Consider the following 23,048-nt stretch of genomic DNA (forward strand, 5'->3'; position numbering starts at 1 on the left):
TAAAAATGCTATAACTTTTTCGTTTTAATTCTGATTGAGATGATTTTTTTTATGCGTTGACAACGAAAAGACAAATAAAACCCGACCCATATACCCTATTAAAATTTTTCATCAGTATTGAGTTTTTATTAAAATACTATCTAAATACAAATTTAAGTTTTGATTCACTCAAACACAAACTCAAAAAGATTCTTATCTCAAACCATAACTCAAATGTACACAACTAAACACAAACTCAAGTTACAAGTTCAACTCAAGTTATAACTCAAATTCAACTCAAGAATTATACTCAACTTAAACTCTAAAAGAACAAGCCATAAATTCTTTTAGTCGAACTCTTTATTTAAAGAAGTAATTACATGAAATGCTTAATATTAAAGTTTTATTTTTAAAAATATCAACTATTACACAATATTATAAAAATGCCGATTTAATTTTTATAAGGCATATTTTTTTTTTCGGTATTATTTTGTTCTTATATGTTTTTTTTTTTTTTTTTTTTTTTTTTTTTTTTTTTTTTTTTTTACGTGTTATTGTTTTTCCTCTGCTTTCATGTTTTAAATCATACGTGTGTGCTCTCTTTTTCACGGGTTTTTGGTTTGCTGGCCTCTGTTTTGTTTTGTGTTTTTTTTTTTTTTTACGTTCATTGTTTGGGGATTGTTGATTTCATTAATTGGTTGCTGATTTCGTTGGTTTTCTTTGTGCGTTCACGCTCATCATTTTCTGCTCAGGTTTGTTCATCTTTTTAGTTTTCTCTGTTTTTCTTTACGTTTTCGTTGGTTTATAATATTGCTATTTCGTTAGTCATTTACGTTTTTGTTTTGGTGTTTATTTGTCCGGTTATTTATTTATTTTTATAGTTTGTTTGATACGTTTTTCAGCTTGTTTTGTAAACTGGTTAAAGCTTTTTGTTTTTTCCTTTTTCTGTTTCATAATTATTTGTTATGTATCCTGTCTTATAATGATTTCACTGTTAAAATAATAAATTATTCTTTGTAATATATATATTTCCGTGTTTTATATGTATAATTTTGGCATTTATTTCCATAATGATGATTGTTTTTATTTGACAGAGTTTTCAATTTTTTATTTTTTTACTTTGTGCATAGAGGCGGGTGTATTCTCTCTCATAATAATTTTATTGTTAAAATAATGAAAATATATAATCTTTGTATCATATATTTCTCGTGTTTCATATGTAATTTAAATTTGATATTCATTTTTATAATGATATGCTTTTCATTTGATAGATCCATCAAGAGTTTCTTCCCTAATTTCAGATTTACAGATAATATTTGTCTCTGTATACTTATATATGATCTTATAACAAATATTTGTTCAATAGATAATAAATTACCGTAAAATACAATTTAATACATATTTATATTTACATATTCCCTTTTTAGTTGATTATTTAAATTTCACGGAACAAAAATACAAATATTATACAGTAAGTTTAACCAAAAATTGTACCAGAAATATGGCCGAGATGTTCTAGTTCCGTTAAGTATTTTATTGAATGTTGGTTTCAATAGCTAATTATATATGCAATGTGAGAATGTGAAATTTCTTTTGCTAAATTAATTGTTCATGGAAAAAATTCGTCTAACAGAATAATAACGAATTTTTAAACGGTGTGTGAATTTCATGATCTAAAACACAATTAAAAGCAATAAAACAAGAAGAACACACAAAAATTATAGTAGTTTACTCACGGTTTGAGGGTTACGTCAACTGTGAAGAGGAGATGAAATTTACTATTTCTGAGGAAAATACAAGCTCAAATGCCCCAAATGAGATCCGGCCTTTTTTTTACCTACAATCCTTTATATATATCCTTCATCATCGCCCATGCTTGTTTCCCTATTTAATTTGGGAATATTTCTTATTTCTTTTAGGATAGTTTCCCATAAGATAGAGATTACAATCAATCAGGACGATTCTCTTATTCAAATTCCATATATTCGAATTACAAATAACAAATCCTGGAGCTAATCTCCCGTCTTTCGTAGCCTCAACTACATAAACGCTCTCAGAACCATCTTCGCCTACGATTGCAGGTACAGTCGACCTCATGTCGTCCTCTGTCTTTTCAGAACAATCGACCTCCTTCATATGTGTGACACATCTTTCTAGTAGTATGCTCATAAGAGAATTATGTGCTGACGTGTCAGTTAGGATTGAGCTATCCTTAATCGTTTAATGTTTTTATTTATGACATGTTGACCACATGCAATGTTTAATTTAAAACTCGACATTTTACCCTACAACATTAACTCTTTAGTTAATTTTATAGGAGAATTATTTGTTCTATAGATTTATCATATAATACAATTTAATACATATTTGTATTTACATATTTATTTTTTAGTTGATTATTTAAATTTCAAGGAATAAAAATACAAATATTATACAATAAGTTTAACCAAAAATTGTACCAGAAATACGGCCGTAGTATAATTTGAAATATGAATTGTTCTAGTTCCGTTAAGTATTTAAGAGTACTTTCTTGAATGTTGGTTTCAATAGCTAATTGTATATGTAATGTGAGAATTTGAAATTTCTTTTGCTAAATTAACTCTTTGGTTAATTTTATGGGAGAATGAGACAAATAGCATAATTATAAGAGGTAATAAAAACTTGGAACAAAACTTTAAAAGAATGAAAATTAATAGGATTTTTTACACCAAAAATAAAAAATAAAAAATAAAAATCTCAGAAATAACCTTGAACAACCTCTCTCTCCTCCCTCCCTATTTTCTCTCTCGTCCATGAACAAAGCTCCATTTCCACTTCACAGAAAAACCCAGATTTCGGCCAAATGAAAAACTCAAACATCCATTAATCCACTTTACACCTCTCTCCCTCCCAAACTTTCTCTCTCTAACTCTTCTGATTGCCTCAAATCCCTAACCGCCATCTCTCTCTACTCGAGTTCCGAATCTTGAAGACTGTGATGCTGGAATCCAAACACGGAAAGTTGGAATCGTTGTTCAGACGACAACAAGAGAGAGCAATCAAGGGGAGAGAAACAGAGTGATAGAGAGAACACGAGGGTGAGTAGTGCTGGAACTTTAGACGGGCCGCCCGCGACTGCCCAAAAATATCAAGTTTTTGTCCGAAGCTCGACCTGACCCATCCGAAATTTTTGGGCCGCCCGCCCAAGCCTGAGTAGGCCTGTGAACGGGCTGCAGGCCTGTATTTGGCTGCCCGAGCCTGGCCAGGCAGCCCGAGCCCGCCCAAAATGCCTGAATTTTTTTATATCTTTTAATTTTTCTAATTATTAAGTTATTTTGTGTTAAAATTATATAAAAACTAAAATCAACATTCAACACACATTATTAACACAATTTAATAAATTAATTTTGTATATTAATTTTGAAATTCGTAATTCATGATTGACTTGTTAAAAACCTTATCAAGAAAAACCCAATTGGAATAAAAACTTAGTAAGGAAAAAAGAGTGCAATCATTTTGGGATAAATTACAAATTTTACAAACTTACAAAGTTATACAATTACAATGTCAAAAGTAAATACATATTTACAAATTACAAATTTACAATTTGATTTGAAGCTGAATGATCGTCTTCAAAATTAAATCTTAATCTATTAAATTCATCGATCCATTCTTGACTTGCCGACGACATTGTATCCTGCAGATGTTGATCAGCACGATCCCAATCCTTAATGTAAACCAAGGCTTCAACAATGTCCCTTTACAATGCGTTCCGGTGTTCCTCAAGTATTCATCATGTCGTACTGAAGGCTTGTTCGGATGAAACAGTGGAGACTGGGATAAAAAATATATCCATTGTCAATCGAGTTAGGATTGGCCAAGTCAATGCCCGTGCCCTCCACCATTGAACTAAGTCAAACGATTCTCTAGTACCGTCGACTACTAAGTTTTCACTGAGGTACGCCATAAGCTTGTTCAAGCTGCCGCCGCTGCTGCCACTTGTTGATGAAGATCCACTCCCAGCTTCTGTTTGAGTTGTCTTCTTTTTCTTCTTCAACCCGAAAACATTCAAAAATGAATGCGGGTTTTCATCGTGTTGTTGCGGTTCCTATACTATAGAGTTTGTGCTTCTAAACCTATTCTCATATTTACTATAGATCGAATATATTTTTGTCTTTATTATTGGAAATTGGTCCGAACAATTGATGCCTAAAAATTCACCTAAGTTTTCTAAACTACTTTCTAAATCATCTCATTTTAATCTAAGATCAAAAATAGTACCTAAACCATACAACAAAGGCAACTTAGACCAATATTTTTTAAATTTATTTTCCATAGAATGGATAGGAACTCCTAAGATTGGGTCCTCCCTGTATTCACGAAATAAAATACTAATTCTTAAAAGTTCACCTAAAGCTAAAGGTGATGTTGGGTAATATGTTCCACTAAGTTTTAAAATAACTTCATGAAACTTACCTAAAACTTGATACAAAACTTTGGCAATTTACCAATCATATGCGTCTATATGTCCTACTCCTAATTTTACACACATATAGTTTGTTATAACATCCTTATAGGGGATGCATTGTTCAAGCATTATAGAAGTTGAGTTCCATCTTATAGGCATATCTAACGCTAATGCTCTAGGAGGTATATTTAATGCTTGTAAGAATCTAAACCAATCTTCTTGTCTTTAGTTACTACCTTGAATCCATGCAAGACTATCTCTAATTCTTTAAATGTGAGTACCCATTTCTTTTAAACTGGATCTAACTATTAAATTAATTACATGACATGCACAACGTTGGTGGAAAATAGTACCATCACCGAATAAACTTAAATCATTTTCAAAGAACTCAATTACTTTTGTATTGGTATTAACATTATCTAATGTTATAGCCATTACTTTATCTCTTAATCTAAATTCATCAATTACATTTAAAATTGTATTATATATTAAATCCGCGCTATGTGATCCTAGAACACATTTAAAACCTAATATTCTCTTATTTAAATCTAATCTTTTAAAGTAATGTCCAGTTACAGCTAAATAATCTTTATTGGCAATGGTAGACTAAATATATGCCGTTAACGTAACGCACCTGCTAGTCGAGTGTAAAAGGTTTATTAATGTTTTTTTTCTTTTTTAAACAATTTTAATAAATCTTCCTAAGAGTAGTTTTTGAAGTGAACTGTGCATTAGGATTATGCACAACCTTAATATATCGTTGTCAATTAGGATTCTCTACAAAACTAAGTGGTTGATCTAATGCAGCTATCATTCGCACAACTTCCATACGATCCACTTGCGGATCGTATTTCCAAGTGGTTAGACCACCGGTTGCACGATAAAAAGATAATTGTGTTTGGCGGAGTTCGGGGTCCGCCGGACTGGCTAAGTTTTTGAAGACACTTTTCAGAGTGTCTTCTCAAGTGTGTGGTGCCGTGAATAGTGTTACCTTGTAATTTAGATAAACAATATTTACACTGAGCTATATGTTTAGTGTTACCTTCATTGTCGATCTCCTTAATTGTGTCAAAGTGATCCCAAACTGTCGAGGTGTGCTTGCATTTTCTCCTGGAGGTTGTAACACTTACAGATGCAGTCGTACTTGCACTCGCCGCTTCTCCACGCCCACCACCATTGCGACCACGACCTCTAGTACGCCCACCAGGGCTCGAATTATTAGATTCCTGCGTAACAAATTCATTAGTGAGAAATTGCCCTTCTCCCACGTTGTGTTGGGCATCAACGGGAATACCACTATAACCAAAAGAATCCCCCACCAGGGCTCGAATTATTAGATTCCTGCGTAACAAATTCATTAGTGAGAAATTGCCCTTCTTCCACGTTGTGTTGGGCATCAACGAGAATACCACTATAACCAAAAGAATCCATTATAAAAAAATAAGAGCGATTTGAGAGAGAAAGCTTTAGGATAATGTGATAGTTTTTGAAAAAATTGTGAGAGAGATTTGAGATATTGAGAGAGATTAAGAGAAATTGAGAGAGATTGATAGGGATTGAGAGAGTTTGAGTGAGGAAAATGTGTGGGGAATGTGGGGTATTTATAGGGAAATTTTTGGGTTAAAAAATTGATTTTTCCCCCAAATTTCAATCCAACGGCTAGTTTTGTTTTCGACAGGTCTGGTTCGGGCGAGTCGGGCAGAAAATTGGGTAACAGTAAAAAAAACTAGCCGTTGGGACCGGGCTTTAGGTTGGGCTTCAACAGTTAAAAATTGGTCTGTTGGTCGGGTTTTCAGGCTTCGGGTAGTTCGGGCAAATCGGGCAAACCGGGCTAGACCGGAAAAATTCAAAAAAATTCTGACGGATAGCGGTTGATGGCGATAACACGGTGGGTGGGCTCCGGATGGTGTCCATTTCTGGGCAGCCTGAGCCCGAGCCTGAAAATTTATAGTTGGATAGGCTGGCAATTGGGCCTGCAACGCCGAGCCCAAAAAAAATCAGGCCTCGGGCCGGCCCGCCGGCCTAAAGTTCCGACACTGAAGGTGAGTGATAGAGAGAACACGAAGGGAGAGAGAGAGAAAGTGTAACACCCTGAAGAATTAAATGAGATTAATTAATGTAATTTAGATTATTAGTGTGCCTAATCTGATTTAATTAATTGAGTTTTGATTAATAAATGTTTCTGACGTGTAATTTAAATAGTTTCAAGGTATTTAAATTATTTTCAGTAATTTATTTTAACCCAGAAGTGTGTATGGGCGGACTTCTGGACTGCTCTTTTAAAATATTGACACTTGTCCATTTTGTTTTCTTTTTCTTTTCCTTTTCTCTTTCCTTTCCCGTGCACACACACTCTCTCTCTTCACTCTCATTCCCGTGCTCTCTCTCTCTCTCTCTCTCTCTCTCTTCCTGTTTTTTTTTGTCCCAATCGAACGGATCTTGAACCAAGGAACGATTTCAAGAAGCTTTCAACATCAAGAGAAGGATTCAAGGTAAGATTTATGGAAAACCCTCTCTTGAATCGTGGATTTGTGGATTTCAAAACTTATTTTTTATTCAAACCGGATATTAATGTTTTTTAGGTAAAACCGTGGTAGAAATTGGAGATCTTTGGTTCTTTGGACTTGATTTAGTACCTAGAACCCGGATCTAGTAGTTTTCCTTTGAAATATTTCGATTTGGGACTGAGATTGCAGGTTTTCGGACTGGTTTCCGCGAGCTTCTCTCGCGCAGCTGGTGCCACCAGTCAACCTGTCTGGTCGACCGAATCACATGGTAACCGGTCGACCGGATTGCATTGGCTTCACCAGTCGACCGGAGTGCACACTACCGGTCGACCGGTAGTGTTGCACTGTTCTGTCACCGATCAACCGATTAACACGGGGTCTGACCCTGTTTGGCCTGAAATTGCTATTTTGACCCATGTTTTCAGGGAGAACCCAAATTAGCTTCACTTGGGGACTTGAGATGAATGGATTAGCATCTTTAATCCTTGTTTTGAGATTGAAAACCGTTGGAATGATAATTTGAAACATGAAAATGGATTAGGGCACACTAATAGGAAATTCTTGGTTGGAAATTGAGATTGGATTGCTTTAGGAATGAGAATTGATCCTAAAGTGTTGTCTTGTATCAGTGATCATTGATGATTCAAATTGAAAGGGCTTGAGGAAGCGGAAGCCGGAAAAAGGCAACAGTAGTTTTAAAGAAAGGGGTTGGGTTGCGAAAGAAAAACTCTTTGAAAACCATGGCTTGTTTAGTTTATGGAATCCATGGCTTGTCCTGTCCATGGAATCCATAGCTTGTCTAGTCATGGAACCTCATGGCTTGCCCAGTCATGGGGCCCGTGGCTTGAGTAGTTCGTGGGGTCATTATAACGATTTCAGAAAGTTAATGAATGATTTCTTAAACTAAGAGATCTTGTGAACTGGTAAGAGATTCTATTGCTGTAAGCCTAGATAGGATGCAGAGAGTGCATCCTCGGGGGCAGAACCCAAAACTCGGTCTGGGTAGGCAAGACACTTGGTTAGGTAAGTAATTTGTACTAATTACTTGCTGAAGCCTGTAATATGGAGATTTTACATTTGTTTCCTTTGAGAAAAAGGATGTGAGGTTCCGGCCGTCTGTTGGAACTGAATGTCTATTTATTCACTTACCCATTTATTTATTTACTCGCACATTTATATATTCATTTATTTTTAAGTAATTTCAAATTATATCCTACTGGGCCTTTTGCTCACGTTTTATGTTTTAAATGTATTAAACCCCTCCCAAGAGATTCTAGGAGCGGTGCACAGTAGCTGGATAATTGCTACGGAGTAGCTGAGTGGTGCTGCTATTGGAACAAGAGAGGACTGTGTTCATCCTCTGACAGAAATGTAAGGGATTGAAAATTCTGTAAACTCATGTAATATTTGGATTGACTAGACTATCGTTGATGTCTGTTGTAATTGATTATTTACATGTTCATGTATGTACAATGCCATATATCCTGTGGGTGGAGCCCTGTGTGTTGTCAGGGGCTCAAGACTTAGAAATTTATATTATATTTTAATGGAGTTAAGTGGGGCTCATTTAGGAATCTGCTCTATTAACCCCTAATTGAACTCCACGTCACCCACTCCGTTTGGGGGGCGTGACAGAAAGCAAGCTAAAGAGATAAAAATAAATAAAAAATAAACGTGAGAGGAGGTGGGAAGAGAGAGAATATTTTCTCTTAGGTTAAATTTTGGGATTAAGTTTCACTATTAGCCCTAATTAAAAATAAGGATAAATTGAGAAAATTAAATTCATATTTTTTTGATTTTGCTATTTACTAACCAATTGAAATAATTATGTTATTTGTTATTTTAATTTTAATTAGGGTAAATTGAGAAAATCAAATTCAGATTCTAAAGATTTTGCTATTTACTAACCAATTGAAATAATTATGTTATTTGTTATTTTAAGTTTAAAAAATCTGCTATACACTAGAGTTTCTCTAATTTTTTTTATTTGTTTACTTTTTTGATCAAATGTAAGAAAGAGAGAAAAAGAGAGTAATATACAAATGTTTTGCATATCACCATTGCAAAAAAATTATGGCTAAGCTTAAAAAACATGGGCATCAGAGACAATGGTTTTTCATTGTAGTTTAAGGTCTCGTTTGTTTCACATATTTAAATTGGTAGGTCTAAACTTTTGGAAAAAGTTCTTTGAGTTTGAACTTATACGTGAGTTTTCTATAGTTTGAAGTGGCTTTTAGTAGTGTAAGATTTAAATTGATAATAAAGTTTGACCCAGCAATTAGTTACATCAGTGGAACTATCGGGTTTAAAAGAAATGTGAGCGAAAATGGTTGGTGAGAATCTTTGAAGTTTGTGAATAGTGTTAAAAAAATGGGGAGAGTAAAAGTAGTAAGAACCTTTGATTTTAGATTGAAATGAACTCAAAATCCAAAACTAAGTTTAAGGTTTTTGCAAACCAAACATGGGTTTTTGGGTTCAAACAAATGGGCTGTAAGATATTAGAGTAGGGTTTTGCATCCGTTGTCTTTATCAACAGTTAAAAATCCAATTTTAGAGAGAAAAGAATTTAGGAATTATTCATTGATTTATTTTTATTTTTCAAAATGGATTTCGGGTAACATAATTATACTTTCCCTCAAAAGATATGAGAATAATATAGATTTATGTTGGGATGTATAATTTAGAAAGAAGCCCTCACAATATTTGTTATTTGTATATATACAATACTATAGGGTACGAGGTCTTCCGGTCATCCCACGTTTTTGTCTACGTACTTAGCTTAGCAAGTTTAGGGCTTTGATTGCGCTTCAACTGGTTTTAAGCGAAAAACAAAAAAAAAAACAAAAAAAAACAAACTTTCCACTCCATGTTTTTAAGGATTTCTGCGCTGAATCTCTCATTTAATCCACCCTCGCTTTACCAACTGTACCTCTTTAGGCTAAACATGTTCTTATTTTAATTTCAATATTTTTTTTTCCCGCTAACGCATGCTTGGCAAGTAAAATTTAAGTCATACCATTTAAAGGTTATATTAAATTCCCTTGCTAGACGTTTCATGTCCATCCATCTTATTTTACCAAAATATTCTTATTCATTTCATCATATGTAATCTTTTCCTATTTAAAACCTCATTAATTCATGAACTTTAGGAATGCAATTAACTAATACCAACCCCATATCCTAATTTGAAGTTGATCCCACTGTAGTCTCATGGATTTCCTAAGAGACCAAAACTCCAAAACCCACTTGCGTGGCGGCATCTCATTGGCTTATCTTGCTGTGAGATTCCTTCTACCAAACCTTACATGATCAGAACTCACAGAGTTACCCTACGACCTACATACGAAATCCACCCCATCGCCAATCTCCTGCACTAATATAGTTAATGCGCCATATGTCCAGCGAATCCCAACATTCCACGTCATCATTTCCTCTCGTGCTCTTAGCTCCACTTCAGTACTTTTCCTTTTCAGCACATCCAAAGAAGACGAACACGGACGGTCACGATCGTCCTCCCAACCCACCAAACCGACACAAGGTCAGAAAATGTGGGGTCATGATCAAAAATGACACGTGTACGGATACGATGACGTAATCTTACATAGTTATAGTACGGAGCTGCGTAGTAAATCCTCTGTCAAAGTTAAAACACAGGCTCCAGTTTCCCATATCTACCACACTCATAGTCACAGAGGTTACTTTTTCTCCTACCAAAAAAAAAAAAAAAAAGAAGAGGGAGAAAGTTGTCTTCTCCGGCGACGGGAAATCTCGCCGGGATCGCTCCGGCAAGGTACTCTTCTCGAGCACTCTCTCATTCTTCTCAATTTAGAGGCTTTCTTAATCTGCTTTTATGCTTGTATCTGTATAGGTTTCGAAAATTCAACCTGATCTTTTTGCTCTCGCGTGCTTTTTCTCTCTGTAGATCATTCACTATGTTTCTGATCGTGATCGAAGCTTGATTTCTAGGGTTTTCTCTCTCTTGGTTTTGTTCTTTTGCAGATTAATTGAGCGACGCTTCGAAATATCCAGATTTGCACGGTTTCTGTCATTGGCTTTTAGGGGCGGTACTGTGTCGTAGAAGCTGGAGGAGGTCTGCGAGTTTCTGTTCGATATTGGAGTTTTGAAGGAGGCAATTCTGATTGTGCAGGAGTGAGCGAGTTCGTTTGAGTGTTTTTGCCGAGGGGACTCAGTGAGTCCTTGCGGAAAAAATGGTAATTAAGCTCGGAACTCTAATTTGAAGTTCTTGCATTGCATGCAAATCTTGTGTAGAGTTTTGAGCTTCCACTCTTGGTGTGTTTCGGCTTCGAATTAATTATTGTGGATGTTTCATCGATTTGTGTGTACAATACACACATAAATATTCATATATTGAATTGAATGTTATTTTTTTGTTGGGTTTTATGCTTTGGGAAATATTCACACTTGCCCAGTAGATGCAAATTAATCGAGTGTTGACACTGAGTTTGAAAACAATACTCCAGAAGATGATTACCTTACTCTATAAGTCTAAACTGAAACTAAACAAGTCTTTTACCAACAAATCCACAAGAAACAAGCTGAAAGTTCAATATAATTGGCTTTCATCACTGTAGAGAACTATGGTGTAGAGCGGTATTAGAATCCTCTCTTCTTCACGGAACGAGTGTTTTTATATTGTTCAATCTATTAGTTGACCGCACAATTCACTTCAATTAAACTGTTTTAGGATGTCAATGTTCTAAATGAAGGAATTTGTTCCTATGTTGAAAATCTTTAATTGGAATTCAAGTTCTGATCTATTGTGTACTTCATTTTCTATTTAGGATTCATATGATTGATTAGTAGATATCTCAGTTGTTTTTCACTTCTTTCATCTAGTAATCTTTGAATTTCTTCCAAGAACATCTATCAAGGTTATTATATGAGAATTGTCTCATGTGCTGGCAATGTGAATATGCTAGACTTCCTGAGTTATCAGAGATTTCAAACATATGAAAAGATTGAGGAATATATATGATGAGTACTCTATAGTCTACACAGGAAAGGTTTAAAGTTTAAACACCCTGGACATTATTTCCTTTGTGAGGGAGAGATCAAACATTCACTCCCGGACGAAGTTTAAGAGAGAGCTTAGGAAGAAACTCTCAAGTCAGTTTATGCTTTAGGATGTTTTCTGCTATATGTATGAGTCATTTTCTTCTTGGGAAGAGTTTATGCGGCAATTCTTGAGTTGATATATGCTTTCTCAGCATGACTGACTTTTAGTATTTTGAATGGTATGCTATTGAGGGCTTTTTTTTGGCAGTGTTGCAACTGACCTTGGAAAATTGAAGTGCCTACGGGGTTATGCAAAACGTTCAAAAAGTTCAATGTTCTAATACCTGTGGGCACATGTGGATTATGCAATTATCAGTGTTGAAGGATATTGGTGGTTGAATATTAGTATTTAGATGGTGTAACCCATACCTCAGACATGTAAAATAGAATTGGATTTTGTTTGTGCATCGTTTGATATTTCATTCTCATTACTTTCTATTCTAGGTGTACGCATGGCAATTACCTGCATGATATTAATTAGTTATTTCTCTAATTTTCCTTAGCATTCACCTTTTCTTTCCTTACTATTATTATTGTTGTTGTTGTTGTTGTTGTTGTTGGTGTTTTATTTTATATAAATGTTTAGTTTGATGAACCTTTTTCTTGTTAGTATTTTATTTCCTCTACTTAAGCTCTTTGTTGCTTCTTTAACATTGTCAATTCGTAATCATTCCCTAAGAATCCACTTTCACAGTCTTTTCAACCCAAAAGCTTTTGGATGCCAAAAGATGCTGGATGCTTGGCTGACGGTGAGATGGGTTATGATAATTCTTCCAGAATGGAGCAGAAGCGTGGTCAGTGGTTTATGGATGCTAATGGACCACAATTGTTCAATAAGAAGCAGGCAGTAGAGGCTGTTAATGGTAGACCAATTTCAGGAGTTCCGCACATGAATGTTTCTCAATGGGATAACACTTCTGGCTTTCAGTCAGTTCCAGGGCAATTTACTGACCGCCTCTTTGGATCTGAACCTGTACGGAACTCTAATCTGGTCGATAGAAATGTCCAATCTATTGGTAGCGGAAATATGAATATGGGAAGAAAGGGTTTTGAGAGTCAATATGGAAATACTCCATCAGTGGGTTTGTCAATGTCTCATACCATTGAAGACCCCTCATCATGTCTCAATTTTGGTGGAATTAGGAAAGTTAAAGTCAATCAAGTTAGGGACTCTGACAACATCTTGAATCCATCTATGGGGAACTCCTACGGTAGGGTAGAGAATAATACCATATCGATGGGTAACTCCTATAATAAGAGTGATAACAACAGCATTTCACTGGCTCCAGCTTATAACAATGGAGAAGAGAATACTATCTCCATGGGCCCTACCTTTACTAAGGCAGATGAAAGTTTCATTTCAATTGGTCACACGTTTAATAAGGGAGATGGCAATTTCATATCCATGGGACATAACTATGGCAAGGGTGATAATGGTCTGTTATCGATGAGTCAGCCCTATGACAAGGGGGATGGCAATTTTATATCAATGGGCCAATCATATGAAAAGGGAGATGGTGGTGTCATATCATTAGGTACCTCCTATAACAAGGGACATGAAGAGTTTATTTCGGTTGGTACAACCTATGGGAAAGCAAACAATAATTTCATTCAAATGGCTCCTTCGTACATTAAGGGGAATGATAGTATCATTTCAATGGGTCCGACTCCAACCTATAAGGCTGATTCAAATGTTGTACCGATGGGTCCTAACTACGATAAAGGAGATTCTAGCAATTTGTCAATGGGTCAAACCTACAACAAGGCTGAAAGCACCACCATATCTTTTGGAGGTTTCCACGACGAGCCCGAGACTAATCCCTCTGGTGGAATCATTAGCAGTTACGATTTGTTGATGAGTAATCAGAATTCAGCTCAAACATTGGAAGTATCTGAGCAGAAAAATTCAGCTGACTTTAATGTTAATCCAAGTGTAAATAGCATTCCACAAGCCGATCTTAAATCTGATAACATTCCTAAGAATAAAGAGCCAAAGACAGTTAAGAAGGCACCTCCCAACAACTTTCCTTCAAATGTCAAAAGTTTGTTATCAACCGGTATGTTTGATGGGGTTCCTGTGAAGTATGTTTCCTGGTCAAGGGAGGTAAGCTTTTACCCTATATGTTTATTGAACTCTACTAGTTTGGTTGGGTGATCCACTATTCTCTGGATCAATTTTTTCTTTATTGTCATGGCAAATATATTTTATTTCTGGCAGAAAAATCTCAAAGGCATTATAAAAGGAACTGGGTATCTGTGTTCCTGCACTGACTGCAACCAATCGAAGGTAAGTGAATTCTGTGCCATTTTAGCTATTTGAATAGGCCGCGCTCAGTTTGCTTCATGGCATTGCTCTGATGAATTGAATTGTTCATGCAGTCTCTCAATGCTTATGAGTTTGAGCGCCATGCTGGTTGCAAGACCAAACACCCCAACAATCACATTTACTTTGAGAATGGAAAAACCATCTATGCGGTGGTTCAAGAGTTGAAGAACACTCCTCAGGAGATGCTTTTTGATGCAATTCAAAATGTGACAGGGTCTCCCATTAATCATAAAAATTTCCGGATATGGAAAGGTGATTCATAGTTTTAGGTGGTTTTAGTACGGGTAGCTAAACTGTTGTGGTGGATATACTGACCATTTCTTTGATTAATTTGGTTAAGATATCTCTCTCACATGATCTTGTTTTCATATACTGATCATTTTCTTTGATTAATTTGGTTAAGATATCTCTCTCACATGATCTTGTTTTCTCTGCTCTACGCAGCATCATATCAAGCTGCCACTCGCGAACTTCAGCGGATCTACGGAAAGGATGAAGTAACCATTCCATCATGAGATAAGAATCAGCCTCTCTAAAGTTTTTCTGGTAGGTTCGCATGGGATCTGTGAATAGCGTCACACAGTTTATAGTAAAACTCTAGACCGGGTTTGGAGCTTTTAATAATTTCAGCTGGTGGATGTTTATAGGTGTTTTTGGTCTATTTCACTTTCCCCGAATAAGATGTTAAATTTGTTATGGATTTTGGACAGTCTTTTTATAATCTGTTTTGCATTAGGGTGAGATTTTCTAGTACTTTGTGATCGAAGCACTCGGAAGTGTCTTTCTGGCCTCATTCCCATTGGGAACTGTCGTATAATATCCTCAAGTATTATTATATCAGAAGAGAAAACAAGAAATATTGGAGGAGAATCCAATTATCTGGAAATATGTCAGTTTTTGGCTGAAAATATCTTGGAACTAAGTCCACTCTGCTAGTTGATAATTGCTAGTTGCAAGATTTCCCTCTGCCACAGAGGTCCAGATTTTTTTTTTTTGGTAACCCAACTAGATTTTCTTTTTTGTTGTGATTTTGTTTGTTTGTGGGGCGGTTTTGATCTACAATATAGATTGGTAATGACTTCTGCATCATTACATGAATGTATGCTGAAGATTTTAACGTAATTCGTATGAAGATCCCACTCTGTCAACAGCGCAACTGGGTGTTTTTATTGTTATTTTTTAAATTAAGAAACACACTTGCTCAATTGAAATAAAGTTACAAACAAATCAGAGGATAATGTACTCTTCAAAAGAAACTGACACAAATGGAAAATTAAAGCAAACCATGAAGCAAGTTCTAACTAAGAACATTCAAAGAAAAAGGAGAGTGCTTGAACTCCTTAGCTGAATAAGCCTGCATTGAAGCTAAACTTTTTAGAGAAAATTATAAATTCTACGTTCTTAAAAGAAAGAAATATATGGAGACTTTTTCTGGTTTTCTGTTTTTTTAGAACACTGGTCTTTATTATTAGCCGTTAGATTTGTATTACTTTTTTAATCTAATTTAATTTTTAACCAGATTTAATACAGATCGACAGCGGATAAATAGGAAACATTGGTGTTTTTAAAAAAGAGAGAACACAAAAGAATTTTTTTTATTGGATTTATGTTAAGGGGTAAAAATAAAATGAGATTCCATTTTAAGGGATATTTTTAAAAACTGCCCAAACTTTTACCCTCTTCTCTAAGGAAAACTCATGGTGCCCTTTATCTTCAACGATGGGACGGCTTCCTTTCCATCCAAATTACCCATAAAAGTAATCAAGCTTGTAGAATTCCGAATGAAACTGCCATCTTTTCTTGCCGCACAATGCACAAAATTTCTCATAGGAACCCATGCAAAGCAAATACATGTCATGTCATACCCTCTGAGTTGTATATCCTTGTCTTGATCATTTGTGGCTTCCACCTCATTTTATGGTAATATCGTCGTTTGTCTTTGCTCTTTCCCCATAGAACTAAATAAAGACCACCAATAATAATAATTGCTCTAGTAATCCTATCAACAGTCCAATATTTTGTGAGGAATTATTCAATGTACAAGTGTATCACATCACCATATTTATATGGTACACCCATCCAATTAGAATTTAACATACGGGTGCTTTGTCTATGTCATTTTTTGTAATTATGATTCTCTTTTCAATAAGAAAACTTATCCATTAACTCTATAAGATCAAATCGAACAAAATAACAACAAAATAAACACTTAATGAAAATACCAAACTCAGATTGCCACCAAGATCCACACAAAGACGTCTAAAATCTCAAATTTAGGAGTCAAAACATGATTTAAAAGCACACCGTCTTTTATATAGACCTTAGGCTCCAAGATTTCTTCAAAACCTTGAGTTTTAATGGAGTTTTGGGGCTTTCACTTGAGCCCTAATCCTAATTACGGGATTGGAGTTTTCAAAGGAATAGAGAGGAGAAAAGAAGGTTCGGTTTCTGGCGTGGAAGAAAAAGAGAGAAAAAGTGGGTTTAAGAATATGAGAGAAGAGAGAGGGTGAAGGGCTGCATGAAAGAAGCGTACAGGAGTGGGAAATTTCAGTCTCAGAACTATGTCTGAGCTTGACCAGAAGAGAAGACCGGAGAAGAGAACGGAGAAATTGAGGAAGAGATCACGTGCGAGAAGTGAATGGCAGAAAAAAGGTTCAGAGGAGAGAAAATGGAAATGGAGAAAAGAAAAATACCTTGTCAATCTGGTACCTCTCGTTGCTTTTACTGAAGAAAAATTGAGAACAGAAACTTGTCAATCTTATTTGCTGAAGAAATGGGAAGGTAAATACCTGAAAGGCTAAAACAGCGGGTGAGAGAAGAAGCTTAGGGTTTTGTCTTAATAAATATATATATATATATATATGCGCTTAATAAATGGATCGGGCTGGACTGAGCCGAGCTGGGCGGTGTCGGCCTGATAACGGCCTGTATAACTAAACGGATTAAGCGTGTTAAACGAGTTGGCACAAATCTAGTCCATTTATTTTCGTATTATTCGTGCTAGCCCGTTAACGACCCAATTAATAATCGTGCGGTCCAAACTCATTTATCTTGTGTTGTTTTCGTGTCGTGTCTGAAATTACCGGCCCTAATTTCAATATATCATTTACATTAGTAACACACAATATTTGAATACGTTGTGATAGGCACAAAACTTGTAAATAACTAATCATTATACACCTTTTTTTAGACGTTTAAAGGATCTCTTGAATCAAATTTTCGTTATGGAAATGGGGAAATATATGTATTTCCGCTCACAATTTGTGTAACAAAAAAAATTTACATTATTGTTAATTAAGATTACATACATTTTTGGTGCTTGCGCCATAGATGGCTGGTGAAAGTTTTACCTCTAATTGTATGGACCAGACTATATTATTTCTCCATTCAACTATGAGGGCTAAGATTGTGCCTACAACCAGGCCGAAAATGCATATCAAAGCTGTGAGGGAGAACTAAGCAGGATGTGATCTTATTGTATATGCCTGTCATAATATATCATTTGTCATACTTGGATCATATTTTCATGGCTGGTGAATCCAAATATACCATAAATATAGCTCTCGAAACCAACAGTAAAGCATCCTACACTAATTTTTCACTTTTCTTACTTGCAAAGTGACAAAGCATGACTATCAAAAACAAGATGTTGTGATCGCTAGAGCGCCCTTAACGAGGGCTTGTTGGTTTTCAGCGTTTTCCGGTCGAAAATGGTGGTACTTTCCTCTTGTCTATGGCATATTAAAAATAGGCCCCTTAACCAAAGTCGTCGTCTGACCGGAAAAATCTTGATGTTAATTAATGTAATTTATGTAATTAAATCATAGAGTTCCTAAATAATGACATGTTTTGTAATGAAAGATTTATGGAATTAATAATATTATTCAAAACTTCTATATAAAAATTTTATGTCAAAAATTTTTATGTTATGACTCGACCGATAATCCTCACTGCAATTTAAGACGGGAGAAATTTTTGATTAAATTATGACTCGTGATCCTGCTCATAAGAATTCTCAAGTATTGTACAGTATTAGCAATACTCTGAGAAACACTCTAACATTTAAAGAAGCGCTTAATTGCCAATTAGTAAAATCAGAGTTACGTGAGTCGCGTTTTCGGTAAAAAAACGTAAAGCCAAGCTCAAAAATTAACACTATCGGTTATCATGTTTTACTGAAAGTTTAAGACACATATGTTAAACTCATATTTTAAGTTATTTTAAGACAAATTTTAAAGTTAGGAAACAGCCCGAATAATCTATGCGATTTTAAATTTAAACCGATATTAATTTCTACCGAATATAGTGTTAAACTGTGGTTTAAATAGTGAACTGAAAATCGTCAGAAAATATTTATCCTAAAAACTGATCTAGAAATCACTATCAATACAAGTTTGCACTGATGAAAGAGGATGTTAGTGGGAGACAATGATGAGAGTTGATTGACCTTGAGTTGAAAGGTGTCATAAGTCATCATTAAGGAGATTTCTCTCTCTTTTTTTCTCTTAATCTTTGGCAGTCCATATTTAGTATGGTTAATCAAAATTTTTGTCTAATTAGTGAGCCTAAGAAGCTTAAGAATTATGATTAAGTATAATTAACCATTGTCTATAAATACCACCACTTAAAATTAAGCTCATTTTCTACCATTTCCTCATTTCTTTTTCTTTCACTCTTTCTCTCTCCTTTTTCACCTCTCTGGCCGTAGCCCCCTCTCACCATCTCTCTCAAAATTTTTCTTTTTCCATACTTAAACCCCACTAGCCAAAAGTACTAAAAGGAGAAGAAGCTTTTGGTGGAGTTTTTACAAGTTTTCTTCAAAGGATAATCTCTTGCTTCCTTTATTTCTTTTAAGAATGTTCAAGTTTAGATTTTTTTTCTAGAGTAAAAGTTTACATCTTTGTAGGACCTTCTCATTTTGGTGGTCAAAAATCTTCTCCTAAGATTTGAGGTAAGGCTCAACATACATAAAGTTGATCATTTTTTCTTTTAAGAACAAAATTTGGATTGTTTACAAAGTTGTGTTTTATGTGTGTTAAAAGGTTTGATCTCCACATGCATGGGGTTTTTAATGTTAGATCTATGTTTTGAAATTTATATTTCATGTTTTAAGGTTGTTATTTTGCTATTTTGGGTAAAAAAATTTAGTCTACTTTGACTTAAATACTCGGAGCTGTTAGATTCCAAATTGAGAAAAATGTTATTTCACAAAAGTTGAAGATCTTGATGTGCTGAACATTTCCTTGTGACTGAGAAAAATCTCAATTCTGCCCCTAAAATGTTGTTTTAGACGTTTTTCTAAGACTGTTCAGAATTTTATCAAAATTGTCCAAACTGTCAACTTAAAGTAGTTTCTATTTTGCTGTTTTTAGACCCTTTAGAGGGTAATTTCGGGATTTTTAAGCAATGTGTCTTAAAGTTTTCGATGTTATGAACAAATCTCTGTGACTGCAAAAAATCACAATTCTGACTATAAGATGCGTTTTCGGGACGTTTTCAAAAACTGCACGAAATAATATTTGTGCCCCCGTTATTTTAAAATTTCGGTCCGTTCTAAGACCGAACCTCATTTTCCGTGAAACACGAAACTTTTAGATTATGTTACAAACTTATGATTATCTTCTAAAAATATATATATATATATAAATATATAATCACTAAGTGCTTACCGGGTCCGATTCCTAGTAACTGACGATATTACTAACGGTAAAATGAGATTTACTAATGATTTCAAAACAAGATTGGAATGAAAATTTTTTAACACTAAGTACGGGCCCAACACCTGTACTAGGCTTGTAACTTTTCAAGTTTAAGTCAGACACGCTAGTTAAAGACCGTTGTAGACATGTTGGAGCCTAATGGGCCTTAATACAATTTTGGGCCCAACCTAAGAAATAATGTGAAATAGTAACTTACACAAAGATCATGGTGAATGACTGATTTAAGTTAAGACTCATTAGCAAAGGTAATTATGGAAAAGTATATGATAAGAACACGCTAGTTAAAGACCGTTGTAGACATGTTGGAGCCTAATGAGCCTTAATACAATTTTGGGCCAAATCTAAGAAATAATGTGAAATAGTAACTTATACAAAGATCATGGTGAATGACTGATTTAAGTTAAAACTGATTAGCAAAGGTAATTGTGGAAAAGTATATGATAAGAATTTATTAAAACGATCCTTATAATGTAAAAGAAGTTAAAAGATCCTTATTTAAAGAGGGAATGTTTCTAAGTATAAGAATGAATTCATAAGTAGACTAACCTAAGAGACTAGCTTATAATGAGTTAAATTCACACTCTCAGTGGGTTTTCTTTACAGAACACAGCAGTAGAGGTTAAGCTCGGCGAGTAATATAATATAGTCCGAACCTTAGCTGATAGCATGTAAGTGGGAATCTCGCCTAAAATATGAATAATTTTTAAAGTGAAATATTATACATATCTTATATACATGTTTATGCTCTACGATATAGAATATCATGCCATATCATGTAACATGCTCACTAATGAAATTAATGAGAACAGTTTAAAGTTGAGTGTCGTACCAACCTTTTGAGATTTGGGGGCTTATGATCAGGAAAAAAAAATGATGAAATGAATTATGGTCACAGTGTAGTTAGGGACCTTACAAACCCTCTCTATCCGATGATTGCGCGCAATCGGTACGAACACTCGGGCCCATAAGATTAATAAGTCAAATTCATAAAAGAGCGTAAATGATTCATGCATTAGTGTTAAGTTTTAAATACTTTTTTTTAATTAGCAAGACTTAAATTCCTATTTACTGAGTATAAACTCACCCCTAAGATGTATTTATACTGTAGGAAAGCAACAAATAAAAAGTGAATGATGAACAGTGCGCAACAGTAGGCGAGCAGTGAGGAGAATGAGAAATGGATACCGCTCACATTTTTATTCCGCAATATGTTTTATTATGACAAGACCTTTTTAATTATATGTATGTAGTATGGTTTTAAGAAGACTGAGACTTCACTTATAATTTAAAAGTTAATGTATGATCTTTTGAAAAAAAATATTCTGCAAATTTCACCTGAAGTAATTAAAAGTATTTTAAACGAGTTTCATGATAGTAAATTTAAGAGACGGCTTCTTAGATTAGTTCATCACATCGTCATTGCCCCCAACACCTTTGCCAAGCTATGCAGTCTCCTAATGTTAACCACCTCAAGCCTGCAAAATTTCCAAATAGTTTTTGTTTTGAAACTATTAAATATAACCAATAGTGAATATAATTTTGTAAGATTTTAGCTTGATTACATACTTTCATATAATAACACATACATGCCGAAATATCCAAGCCATTATAAATGCAAATGCAGAAGGCATGTTGCACATAGCTGATGTGAAAGTGGCTGTGGTATTCTTCAATCCAATGTAAGACTTAATTAGAGTAAACATCACGTGAAGAAGCTTAACACGGTGGACAATGAAGTAATTATTCAGTTGCTTACTCGAATAATCAAAGTAACATAGTACTATTGTGCCCGTTTGTTTTCTTTTTTAAAAACATTTTTTACGTTTTTTGAGGAGAAAAAAATGAAAACGGCGTAAAAATAGTGTTTGGTTTAACAATGGACCAAAAATGAAAATAAAATCATTTTTATATTTTTTCCAAAAACTACCGTCATTCTGAATACGAAATAAACTCGTTTTTAATTTTTCCATTTCCATTTTCTCCTCTGCCCTTCACTTCTCTTACACGATCTCTCTCTTCTGAAATTTGTTTCTGCCCTTCACTTCTCTCACACACGATCGCTCTCCTCTGAACAACAACAACAATCAATGGCAAAGGCTGAAGTCCGTTGGATCTCCAACGGTGTCCAGGGAATTGGAAAAGCATCACAATGCCAAATCAACTCCCTCACCGGACCGATTGAAGAAACCTCCTGTGGCAATGGAGCTTCGATCTCCTGTGCCGGAGAATCACACCTCACCGGCGTCAGCCCGCACTCTTCTCCGACTGCCCCCCAACTCTTCTCAGTTGCTTACTCGAACCAACTCTTCTCAGTTGCTTACTCGAATAATCAAAGTAACATTATCTTAGCCAAGATGGAAATAGTTAGCTTTAGCCTTGATTTCCTATGCACAATATAGAAAAGAAAAACAACAAATGAGTTCGGTAGTACTATATTGTTTTCGTTTGCCTTTAGGGAAATGCTAAGATTCAAAGCACAAAAGGGAGAGTGTGTGAGAGAAGCAAGGGCGAAAGGAGCAATATTCGGTAGGCTACAAACACGTAATGGCTCGTTCCTTGCTTTAGAGCAAATATAGTAATGATGGAAAGTCCCAGACCTAGCCAGTCCAGCCTAGGCCAGGCCAGTCCAAGCCTAGCCTAGTTGGCCCGTGAACCGTGACATACTGATCCATATACCTAAGTATTGAGACCCAGCGCAACTTGTTTGTGTAGTGGGTTGGGCTATGCCTTGAACAATAAGTCATACTGCCGAGCCCGACATTATATCAAGAAAGGTTTAGGTCGGCCCGCAGACCTAGACCCATAATTGCATCTCTATATTAAGATTATGAAAACTATACTATTTGTGGTGGAACTATAAAAACATTACCCCATAGATGGCTGCTAAAAGTTTTACATTTAACCGTACATTGTATTATTTCCTCATTCAACCGTACTGTATGTGCCGGCCATATCCTCTGGAGAAGCTTACATGGTGGATTGTGGAATAATTA

The 23,048-nt window shown here is 35.1% G+C and overlaps 1 protein-coding gene and 1 pseudogene across 2 annotated transcripts; one reads left to right on the forward strand and one right to left on the reverse strand.

Annotated features, from left to right (window-relative positions):
• Positions 1–10,626: 10,626 nt before the first annotated feature.
• On the forward strand, positions 10,627–15,378 carry LOC21408080. 2 transcript variants are annotated; one of them, XM_024165775.1, is made up of 6 exons: positions 10,627–10,723; positions 10,933–11,144; positions 12,689–14,113; positions 14,228–14,296; positions 14,389–14,587; positions 14,780–15,378. In XM_024165775.1, the coding sequence occupies exons 2-6, from the start codon at positions 11,142–11,144 to the stop codon at positions 14,848–14,850; spliced, it is 1,767 nt and encodes a 588-aa protein (XP_024021543.1). In that variant the 5' UTR covers positions 10,627–10,723; positions 10,933–11,141; the 3' UTR covers positions 14,851–15,378. The 2 variants fall into 2 exon arrangements, with proteins under 2 accessions (XP_024021543.1, XP_010096630.2); XM_010098328.2 differs by having other exon boundaries at positions 12,704–14,113.
• A 254-nt stretch (positions 15,379–15,632) lies between these two features.
• LOC112091633 lies at positions 15,633–22,816 on the reverse strand (annotated as a pseudogene).
• Between the last annotated feature and the right edge of the window lie 232 nt (positions 22,817–23,048).

The sequence above is a fragment of the Morus notabilis genome, unplaced genomic scaffold (assembly GCF_000414095.1).
Source record: "Morus notabilis unplaced genomic scaffold, ASM41409v2 Scaffold139, whole genome shotgun sequence".
In the NCBI taxonomy this organism is placed as follows: Eukaryota; Viridiplantae; Streptophyta; class Magnoliopsida; order Rosales; family Moraceae; genus Morus; species Morus notabilis.